Source organism: Crocuta crocuta, unplaced genomic scaffold, assembly GCF_008692635.1.
Source record: "Crocuta crocuta isolate KB4526 unplaced genomic scaffold, BGI_CrCroc_1.0 scaffold692, whole genome shotgun sequence".
Lineage (NCBI taxonomy): Eukaryota > Metazoa > Chordata > Mammalia > Carnivora > Hyaenidae > Crocuta > Crocuta crocuta.
Window position 1 is genome coordinate 326,456 of NW_027532877.1, and position 11,459 is coordinate 337,914.

Sequence of the window (11,459 nt, forward strand, 5' to 3'; positions counted from 1 at the left end):
CAGCTTCCCCTGCTGGTGGCCTCTCCCCGCTCGCTGGTCCCAAGCCCTACTTAGTCCTCCATAAATCTCTCCTGGAGCATCGGGGGTTCTGCTGGCCCAGATGGCTGCCCTGAGTCCCTGTGCCTCGACCCCGGGGCAGATGGGCTTCTTGCTGCAGACGGCAGGCCTCAGGGCGGGGCCCCACTCCGAGAGGTGAGGCCCACTGCGGAGGGCGGGCCGGCTGGGGTGCAGGCCGACTCCCGCCATCTTCAGGTCCCTGGCTCAGCTGTACCAGAACCATGCCCCCTGGGTCTCCTCTGACCCGAGCCACCAACCACGGACACCAAAAGCCTAGCCTCCACCGCCTCTTTGGCTCCCCCCCACCCCCGGAAAGCAATCTTCGAAGGCGGAGCAGGGAAGGGCCGTGGCCGGGCCTGGCAGCCATCTTCCCAGAACAGGAAGGCGCTGGAAGGCTGGCCTTTCTGCAGCTCTCCCTGGAGACACAAGTCCTCCCCCGCAACAGAGGTCCACTCGCTGCCGTTGGCTGGGCCACCGCCCCAGGCTGAGCACGGGACTTCTGTCTTTACACGTCCAGGCGCCTGCGGGCCTGCCGCCCCTGGCCGAGCACAGTGCGGGGGCTACGGCCCTCAGCAGACGTCAGGTCCACCTGGGCACGGGCAGCGCCAGCCTGTGCCAGGCCATCTGTACCCCCGGTGCCTGGACAAAGCGTGGCCTGAGCCAGCCGAGGGTGACCATGTGTGCCCAGGCGCACAGACCTGAGCGGAGGGGACGGTGCTGGGCCCTGGCTGGGGCTGCTGGGGGGGGCTTGGCTCCTGGGAGAAGGGTCTGCCGCCCCAGGCCATTCTGTGCCTCTCTGGGCAGCGTCCGGGGGCTGAGGGGCAGAACGTTCCGCCCCTGCCTTATGGCTCCCACGATCCCACAGGCTCTCAGTCCATTGTGCCAGCTGCCCAGGGCCCGCGTGGGGGGGTGGGGTGGGAGCCGGTCCCGGGACAGTCTGGGTGACCGGCCGTGGGACCCCCTGCAGCGCCTCGGGCCATTTCACGCTAGGGCACCGCAGACCTGAGGACGAGTTTCTGGGAGAAACGCCTGGGGCCCTGGCTCCAGGCTGCTGGGTCTCCACCTCCCAGACGAACAGACGTGTCTCCTGCCTTTCCTGCTTTCCTCCACGCGGCCCCGTCCACTTCAAGACAACACCAGGGGGGTCCAGAGGACCCGCCAGGAGCCAGGGCCACGCAAGGGGACCCGAAGGCAAGGCACCGCCTCTGACCTCTGGAGAGATGAAAGGGCCACCAGGGAAGGAGGTCCGACGCCAGGTCGCCAATGGGCAGAAGTGACAAGGCAATGGGGCGGTGCGGCCTGGTAACGACCTTGGGCTCCAAACGGGGCCCCTGCCACCTTCTGGCTTTGTGATCTACCGAGGAACTCCTTTGGGGCTCTTCTTTCTCAGCTGCAAAATGGGGGCACTTGGACCTCCCATGGCCGCCAAGAGTAAGTAAGAGCACCTTCCATTGGCCCCCGTGCCCGGGGCACGGCAAGGCCCTGGTTCCTGGGGGCTGCTGGTGCCGTTGGCGGTAAGTTGCCAGTGGAGCTCCTGCAGGGAGAGAGTTGTCCAGCTTGGCCGTTCCCTGGCCATGCGTCCTGCCCACCGGATAAGCCCGAAGTGAGGACACTGGAGCCCTGGTCCCTCTCACGTGGCCAGAGGCCCGGATGGAGGGACAGGCTGAGCCGACGGGCACCTCACGGTGCTGCCCTGGTGATAAAGGACGCCCGCCTGCTATGCTGAGGACAGCGGCTTGTAGATGTGTTGGCTGAGCCTGAATCCTGGCCTTGAGATGCAAGGCTCAGGATTCAAATACACTTTTTGAATTAGGCTCTAATGATGGAATTAGGCATAAACCTCCCTAACGAAACACAGGCATCAGCGTGCATGCCTAGCAACGGGCCTGAACACAAAGGGGGGGACAAAACCCCCAATTCCCGACTGTGCTTGCAGTTAACATTTCCAGATACAAACAACCGCTACCCAGGCTTCCGAGCAGCAGCCCTGACCCACAGGGGCCCGGCACTCTCAGCCGTCGCCCCTTCTCTGGTGCTGCGGTGCCACGGCCCGGACCCGGCCCTTCGTTTCCACACTCGCCTCAGGGGCCACTATTATTTCCAACATGGGGACGGACAAGAAGCCTGGGGTTCTGGGACGTGAAGCCCCTTCCTGGTGTTCCCGGCCTCCTCCCCCGCTGGGCCGACGGCCCCTTCGGACCCCGCTGCGCTCCCACAGGTCCCACGGAACCTGTGCTCGACTCCCTTCTTACACTCAATTAAGGAAACGTGTGTTGAGCCTACGCCACTGGTGATCTGACGGCGATCACCGTTCACAGGGCAGGCAGGACGGCCCGGCCCCGTGCTGGCCCCGCCGGGTGCCCTGCCCCGAGCGGCTCCATCTGGCCCCCTCACGGTCCCCCTCTCTCTGCCACAGGTCTGATTTCGGCGGAGTCCTCGAGGCGACGGCGTGGGCGCGGCCAGGCCCGGGCCTCTCGTCCATGTCACACACACCCCGCCCCCCGCCCCCTCCCCCAGCACTGTGCAGACGCGAGAACCGGGAAGGGACACATTAACAGGTGCGACCCCACAATTAAAGCGGCGGTTGTTTACCACGGCGAGAACAGCGCTGCCTGCCAACGCCAGCCGCCATCACGTCTCCCTGCTGCCGGCTCCCCCCAAGTGTTTATTTAAGCCAACACATTGCTCTGCTAATTGGATAACATTCCATGTGAAAATAGACCTTTTAAAACAACAGCAGCGGCAGCAAATAAAAACAGCCACAACTGCAAAAGTACAAAGGCGCGGCGGGCTCGGGGAGGGGAAATTAAAGGCGCACGCATGGGGGAAAAATTAATATTCCGGTTCCTGGGCTGAGAGTCCGCCCTTCCCATCCCTTCTCTTCCGGGCTGGCCTTCCTCTCCTCCTGCAGCACCAGCCCGCTCTGGGCAAAGCGTGGGGGGCGGGGGGAGACGGCGGCTGCACAACAGAAGCCCTGTGGCTACGGGGGCCCCTCCGGGACCAGGCTGCCGTCGGGCTCGGGAGGGCTGGACGCTGGCTCGCGTGCTCATGAGCCCAACACCGGGGTGCTCACTCTCCTGGGCGCGCTCCCAAGAGATGCTCTGGCCCCTCCCCCAAAACGCCTCTAATAGGCAAGCCCTTCTCTCTGCGGGGTGCCGGGTGGGCAGCGGCGGGGGTGCCAGGGAGGGGGGGCCGGCACTCAGGTTAAGTGAGCGAGTGAACCAGGCGGGGAGCACCCTGGACGCACAGGCTTTGGTGTCTGGCTATTAGCACGCGGGGTTTCCCAGCTCTGCCCAGGTCTGGCTGCGTGAGGCCGGGTGAGTGACTTCACCCCTTCGAGTCCCAGTTTCCCCACATGTCAAACGCCACCTGCCTCTGGCCTCCTAGAGTCCTGGGAGGATTAAAAGCGATGAGGGCTAAAGCCCAGCAGCCTCCCTGCCAAGATGGGCTCTTAGAAGTTGGCGGTTCTCATCGCTGCCAAGACGCCACCCTTCTAGAAACGTCAGGGCCCAGGCAGCCATGGGGCACCTGAGACAGGGAGACGACCGTGCACAGAAGTGCAGACCCAGGCCACCCGGGGAAGACCACTGCGTTTGGGACCGCAGAGTCCTTGACTTCCAGTCTTTCCTTGCAGCCTGGCTCGCCCCCTCCCCCTCGAGGGGGCGGGCTCTCTGGGAAGCATCGGCTCACTGCCCCTGGAGCTTTAGGGGACGCTGGCACGTTCAGAGGGGCTGACGTTCACTGCCCAGGACATCGAGGGCTGACCAACGTCCCAGGGTGGGGGAATGTGCCAGCTCACCGAGCCCGTGACGAGGGTAGACGGGTCTCCTCCAGCCCAGGGCCTTGGCCCCGGTGGCCAGGCCCAGGCTTCGCAGGGATCGGTCCACGGGACTCTGCGGCGGTGCAGACAGAGCTCAGCGACCGCCTGGAGACCCGGAGGGACACATGCAGACCTCGCGCCGGACTCCCAGGGCCACTGCAGGCTGGGAGGAGACAATGCGCGTGCGGTGTACATGTCACACACAAAGCCGGCGCGCTCGGCCGCGGGGGCCTCTGGCTATTGTCATCAGTTGCCTGGTTACTCTGAGCTCTGCCACGACAGCCTCTGCCACGCCTCGTGCTAGGATTCTCTTCGCAGCCTGGGGGTGTGCGCTCGACCCAGAGGGGCCTGACGGGTGACAAAGTCCCTGGTCGTGTGCGGGCTGGAACGCGGTGTCGTGGAGGAAGCTCAGAAGACTCAGAGCGGAGGGTGCAGGGACGGTGCAGACAGGCACGTGTGCCGGGGGGCTGCCTCCAGGGACGGACCGCAGCTAATGCTCGCCTCGGCCAGCAGGTGAAGGGGGCTGGCTGAGGCCGGTGAAGGAGCACTGTACTGGGAGCCAACATACCTGGTCCCGGCCCCAGCCAGAAACGATCTGTTTCTCTGCTGCTTCCCAGACTCGACACTGAACGCTCAGCCATTCGTCACCCTCTCCCTTCTCCCCCAGTACCCACCCCCCCATTTCCCCTTCCCCTCCCCTTCTCCTTTCCTCCCTCTGAGCATGGCCCCGGGGCCCCTAGGGGAGGCTCTGACGCAAGGCTCAAGGGTGACCCAAGCCAAGAGTGATGCCCTCCATCTCCAGGAGGGTGTCCTGCCGGGCAATGGGGGTGGAGCCCCCAGCAAGGGATGCAGGTGGCTGGGGATCAGTGACGCCCCGGGAAGGCTTCTCAAGGAGGGCTCCTTCCCCAGGTGCTTTGGAAAGATGACAGCCACTTGGGGGGTGCCCACCCGAGGGTGGGGATAGCATGATCCCCCAGCACCCCCCCAGACTCCTTCTGCGGGAGTAAAAACCTCGGGGCGTTTTCCTCGGTGTCTCCTCACAGCCTCGCGCCCCCTCTTTGGACTCTCGCCCACCCTCGACGCGGACGGCAGTCAGAACTGCGAGCAGCCGCGCACACGGCTCTCCGGGCCAGCGGCAGGTGCTGAATGTGCCACTCGGCAGACAATACAGTTCTTCAGACAGACACGGAGAAGGAGAGGGAGAGGCAGCTTCCCCGGGAAGCGAAAAGAGCAAAGGATGTGCAGGGGGACGCGCTCCTGGTGGGGTCCCACCGCATGCAGGGCAGCTCCGCACACAGGGCCCCGTCCTCACCTCATGCGCCCGGAGCAAGGGCTGCTGCGGGGCCGTGGGAGCCCGGCTGCCGCCTGCGGCGGGGGAGGGACCGCGGGCTGAGTCCTTGCTGCCCTCGGCCGCCCCTCCCCCTCCTGGAGCCCAGGACCGAAGGCGGGGAAGGGACGGACCCCCTCCGTAAGTCCCGGACCGCTGTGCTGGGCTTCGGAAATCATGTCCGCAGCCCTGGCTCTGGGGTCAGGCGCCGCCCCGTCTACCTGAGGAGCGCCCCCTGCCCCAGCGATCCCGGGGGACGAGACCGTGACCAACGGCTTCCCAGCAGTGCCGCGCATGGAGCTGGGGGCTGGGAGCCCACACCTGGCCTGACCCTCCAGCCCAGCCCCGGACAGAGGCCGCTGTGTGCCAGAGGCATGCCTCCCAGCTGAGGCGCTCTGACGCTTTCCCCTCGGCCCTGTCCCGTCTCCTCCTGAGTTCACCCCATCATCGCCCCCTCACCACAGCGAACCGACCGACGGAGCCCCCGGGGTCAGGAACACTCCAAGAACATCACCCCACCCAAACCTCACAGGAGCTCCCTGAGGAAAATCCTCTCCCGGCTCATAAAGGCTGGAGAAACGGAGGCACACAGAAAGTCAGTCGCTTGCCCGAGGTCACTTGGCAGACAGGGGAGTGCTAGGACCCCAGCTCAGGCCGTCTGGCTTCAGAGTTTGTGCCCTACGAACGAGCCCCTTCACGAGAGTCATCTCTCGGGGTTGGGAGTGAACCCCCTTTCCGCCCCTGGTCACAATCTCATGCAGGAACCCTGATATCAAACAGGCGCCAACAGCCCTATACCCTCGCCGCCCAACCCCCGCGCCCACTGGAGCCCAGAGCTGGTCGGCAGGCCGGGGAGGAAACACCGCCCCGCACGCCCCTCCCGTCCGTCTGGGGTGAGGGCACGCCGGCTCTCGAGGGAACAGGGCTGGTGGGAAGGGGCAGAAGGAACTCACTTGTCTCCAGCACTCTATGCTGGGGGTCCCTGTGCACCCTCTGCCTTCACCCCGGAGGGTGCTTTACACATGAGGAAACCGAGGCACGGGGCACGGCTGGGGGGCCATGCTGCCGGCAGGAAGGGGCCTGGACGGCTGCCCTCTGAGCCTGTGCGGGTCCCCCCAAAGGCGCCGGCCCTGCTGCCGCATGCAGGGGTGCCCACGGACAGGCGGCGGGGGAAGGCTGCCAGCCGAGAAGAAAGGAGAGCAGATGTCCGGACAAACGTGGCCACGTGTCGACAAAACAGGCACTTGAGTTCAAGACGCTGAGACAAAGGTGGCTGGCGAGGCTCCCTGAGGTCCCAGGAGTGCCCTCTGCGCCTGTGCGTGTTCCCAGGGCCCACAAAGGCCGCAGCTGTGTCCCTGACATGTCACCTTCGGCTCCGCCCACCGAGGCTCTGGCAACGCGCGCTCGCTCGCTGAGGGCCGACGGGTGTGATTCTAACACACACTCTGCCCTTCCCAGGGAGGGGTCCCGGCGCTGGGGAGACCCACCCGTTGCTTCCCCACGCCCTCGAGGAGAGGGGAGGCCAACAGGGGGGCCTCGTGAGGGGGCCTGCGGGGACAGTGATGCCGCCACCTCCCTTGGGGATTCGGCGGCTGCGAACACAGCCAGTCCCCTGACCACACGGCCTGTGCTCCTGGCACCCACGCCCACCTGCCACACTGCGGCCGAGATCGCGACAGGCCGCCGCTTCAGAAACAAGAGGGGTCCTGTCCCCAAGGAGCCTGCAGAATTCTGTCCCCGTGCTCCCATCCCGCGGCCCCCGCCTGGGCCAACCTTGTCTGTAAGCAGCGCGACCCACAGGCCCCAGCCCCAGGTCCCCAGCCCCAGGTCCCGGTGGGAGCCTCCTCTACCAGCACCGCCCCCGGACCCCGCCTTTGGGGGGCGCTCACAGTCGGGGGCTCTGTCTGACCTCCGGAGGCCTGGGAAAGCCACTCACATCCCCACATTGTATCCAAGAGCCTGCTTCTGTCACGTGGGTGGGCAAGCGAGGGAAGGAGAGGGGGAGGGAGACCCAGGGCTGCCCCCACCCTGAAATGCACAGCCCAGGGTCCTTTCCTCCGAGGGAGCAGCACAGATGAACAGGGTCGGGGAGACACCGACACCGGGAAAACCACGCGGGGCAGGGATATGCCCACCCACGTCCCTTCAGACGTTTCGCTGCTTCTACAAAGGGATGGGGGATGGGGGCGGGAGGGGAAGCGGGGGAGGGCCCTGCCTCACCTTGGCATCCTGCTTCGTGAGGAAGTCCACGAAGCCGAACCCTCTGTGTGAGCCGGTCCCGCCCATCTTCTTCGGCAGGCGGACGGTCTTCAGCTCCCCGAAGGTGCTAGAGACAAACGGCAAACACAAGAGGTTTAAGCATTGGGGCCCACGCAGGGGCTGGGGTGTGTGTGCGTGGGCAGGACCAACTCGCACACTCATCCCTTCTGGTTAGAAAAGAGAGGTGCTCACAGGTCACACACACAGCACACACCCGGGCTGCCTCCCCGCCAGCCAGTACAGGCTCCGGGGCACACGCCGGGCCTCCTCCTCTCAGATCCCGGCCATCGTGCTGGGCAGGGAGGGGTGACGGGCTTGGAGAGGCTGATGGAGAATTCCCAGTCCTCCCCTGCCCCGTGGGGCTGAGGATCTGGCAGGGGGTTGGGGGTGGGGGATGCAGCCCTGCACAGGCAGGTCAGGGCGCGGGCCGCTCGTTGTGTGCAAGCCAGGCACCCGGACGCGGAGTCAGCAGGGTCTCCTGGCCTGAACACGCCTGCACGGCCGAGCCAAGCACACCGCACGCCTGTGTGCACTGAGCAAACAGGATGAGCCTTTTCTCCCTGACCCGGGATGCAGGGGGGTGGGGGAGGGGTTCTTCAGCGCTCCGAGCGCGGGAACCAGGCACCTCGGCTCCTTTAAACCCCAGATCGTCTACATTTGGGCTTTAGTTTTGATACTTGCTAAACCAAAGTCAGGCCAAGCTCGGGAGACAAAAACAGCTTGGCTCCCCCTGGCAGGGATCTAACAGGTAAGCACAGCCGGGACCCTCCCCTCCCCCGCCACCCGCCCTCTCCTCCCACAGAAATGCCTGAGAAATTCCCGGACAAAAGGATCAGGCCTCCCCGGCTCCGCTGTCTCACTTCCCAGCCCCAACCCCATCCTAATGTCCATTTATCAAATATATATGCACAGATCGCTGCCAATAAATATTTAATGTGCGCGGCGTCTGAAGAGGGGTTGTTTTATTTGAAAATCTCCGTGTACTTGCGGGCACCTGGGCGCACACGCGTACACTCAATGGCCTAGGATGCTCCGGGGCCAAAGACCGATTGGGTAAAAAACACAGTTAAGGGCCGTAAGCTCTCGTGAAACGACAGAAGCTAAATCCGAGGCGCTACCCGCGGCCCCGCCAGCATGACCAGGCATCAGCCGGCCCCATTTCTGAAGGCAGGGCGCTGTGTAAATGCAGCATTATGAATCCTCAAAATGAATCTGCACGTCTCCTCAGAGCTCCCCCGGCGGCCGCCCCCAGGCTGGGGAGGAGGCCGGCCTCCCGGGCAGGGGAGGGGCTGCGGGGCAGGCGCTGGGGCCCTGTCAGTCTTGCGGGCCTGCCTGCTCCTCTGGGCTCCGGGCTCCGGGGGGCCCAGTGGCTGGGCAGGTGGGGAAAGGCAGGAAGGTGAGGCAGGAGGCCCGAGGAGTCCAGCCTGCAAACCCTGCTTTCTTCTGCCACCTAAAGGCCATCGCAGCCCATGACAGTCGCCACCTCTTCCTCCACGGGAGCNTGCTGTGCGCCCGATGGCCCTGAGGACCAGAGAGTGACAGCAGTTACGACTGGTAGGAGGCGGCCTCGGCGCGCACCGCCCAGGTCTCAGGTGCCCAGTGCGTGCTGTGCTGTGCCCACAGCCTGCAACAACCCATGGGTGTGCCGGTGCCCCCACCCCTGCCCCAGGCCCCAGGCTGGGCCCCCAGAGGGCTCACTGTGCTTCTCAAGCAGGGCACTGGTGCGGACGCCTGTGTGCCCTCTGCCTTCCCGGAGCTGGAGCCCGGCTCTGCAGAGGCCGCCTCTATCTCGCTTCTCAGGGAAGCGGCAGCAAGGAGGCCAGTGTCCGGCTCAGTGAACAAGGGAGAAAACAGCAGTCCCGGCCGTAGATACAATTGCTGGCACGTCGCCGCCAGCACTCACAGGGACGTGTCGAGGACTGTGTGGAAGCAGGCCACAGGGCACGTACAAAGAGCACAGATGTGAATTAGTCTTGCCACCCCCATTTTACAGATGGGGAAACTGAGGTCAGGGAGGCAGCAGCTCCTGTTAGCAAGGGGCAAGGTTAGGATGCGAACCCGGGCGGGTCTGATGGTAAGCCAGAGCTCTGTCCACGGCTGGAAGGGGGTAGCCGGGGAGGGCTTGCTTGGACCCTAGTGGATCCGGTGATGTACCCCAGACCCCGGGACAAAACAGAGCGACCGAGTCCCAGTTCCTCCCGTTCACGCCACATGCCAGCCTCTGCCTCTGCCCACATGGATGACCGTCCTGTCCCTCGATGGTCCTGGCGGCCTCTGCCCAGATTTCCTCGCGGCCCTAATTTCTGGTGAGCTGGCCCACGTGAGTGTGTGCGTGAGAGACGGGGGAGACAAACACGGCCGAGGCTAATTCCTCCCTCGGCCGCGCGCCGCAAGCCAGGGGTGCTCTGTGCATGACAAGCAGCTGAGGGTCTGCAGAAAGGCAAGGAAAATAATTAAAAGGTGGAGAGAAAAGCTGATGAGCAGAGGCTGAAGGCAGTGTGCTCGCGTGGTCTGGAGAAGTGGCACTGAGAGCTCGGCGCGGGGTGGGGGCGGGGCACACGGCAGAGGGGCGCCCTGGATCCCGAGGGACCGCGCGCAGGAATCCGAGGGGGGCCGTGGGGAGGTCACAGCTCCCCTCTGCACGGCATGAGATACTCCGTCCAAGGACCCAGTAGCTCCAGAAATCCCACTCTTCTTCAAGGGGGAGGGGGTGCCAAGGAACCGGTCACGGCACGTGTCTCCCTTCCTTCTGAGCACAGACCGTGACAGAGAAAGCGGAGCGTTAAGGAGCAGCTGCAAGACTCGGGTTCGATCTCAGATGGGACTCCTTGATGTCTGGGAAGGCCTGAGATGAACGGAGAGTCTCAAGACACTGCTATTGCTGCCCAAACCCCAGACGCCAATGACTGAATGCCTGTGACGTGCTCGGCCTTTTAAATATTGATTCCAGGGGCGCCTGGAGGCTCAGTCGGGTAAGCGGCCGACTTCAGCTCAGGTCATGATCTCAGTTTGTGGGTTCGAGCCCCGCGTTGGGCTCGGTGCTGACAGCTCGGAGCCTGGAGCCTGCTTTGGATTCTGTGCCTCCCTCTCTCTCTGACCCTCCCCCGCTCACGCTCGTCTCTCAAAAATAAACATTAAAAAATATTTTTAAAATACAGTTTACAGGTGTACTAACGGTAGGTAGGCCAGGGGTGCCGCTGCCTCCATTTTCCCAGGTGAGAAAACCAGAGGCTGCAGAGGCCCGGTGACCTGCCCACGTCCCACGCCCAGGCAGGCTGGTGCCCATGGCTGCCACTCCTCCAGCCCGAGAACAAAGCGGGTGAAGGTGGAAGGCTCTGGCTGCTTGTATAACTGCGCGGGATAATATAAGGCTGATACTAACGATCTCGCAGCTATATCGAAAGAGAATTAAAAAGGAGAAAAAAAGGTTGGGGGGGGAAATCGATGAAGTACCTTTAGCTCCTTGGAGATAAGCGATATATAAATACCAGCCATTATTAAGGCTCTTATCTGACAGGAAGGTCCACGGAGCCATTTTTAAGAGTGGCTTTTGAAGGAAGTTCTGCGTGCCCCCGGGTCTCCTGGGAGCAGAGGCCGGGTGGGGCCGCCAGGGACCAGAGAGGGAGGGGAAAATCACGGGGCACCCAGGAACTCCCCCCACCCCCAGCCCCGACCCTGCCGCTCGGGGAAGGAGACAAGTACACTCCCCACTGTGTAGATAATAGAAACCACAAAATAGCAATTACTGTATCAGAAGCTGTGAATACAGAGGACATACCGGGCTTTTAAACACGGCCCTCCTTCCCTCCCCCACCCGCTCACACTTCATCACAAACTCACACCTCACTTTTCCAATTATTTCATTCACCTTGGGTTCACCAATTACTCCCCCACGCTGTGGCCCCGCCCCCTCTACCGTGCCCAGAGCGCATGACCGCCAGCTGATCGGGGGGTTTTGCCACAACTGGAGTTTGGTTTCACTTTTCTCTTTTCTTC

General features: G+C 63.8%; 1 protein-coding gene across 1 annotated transcript in view; it reads right to left on the reverse strand.

Moving 5' to 3' along the window:
- RBM19 (RNA binding motif protein 19) overlaps positions 1-11,459 on the reverse strand; it is a 130,096-nt gene that overhangs the window by 36,840 nt on the left and 81,797 nt on the right. Inside the window, exon 27 of the mRNA XM_077745635.1 lies at positions 7,425-7,530. Coding sequence (XP_077601761.1) covers positions 7,425-7,530 — 106 coding nt within the window. The remainder of the gene's footprint in view (positions 1-7,424; positions 7,531-11,459) is intronic.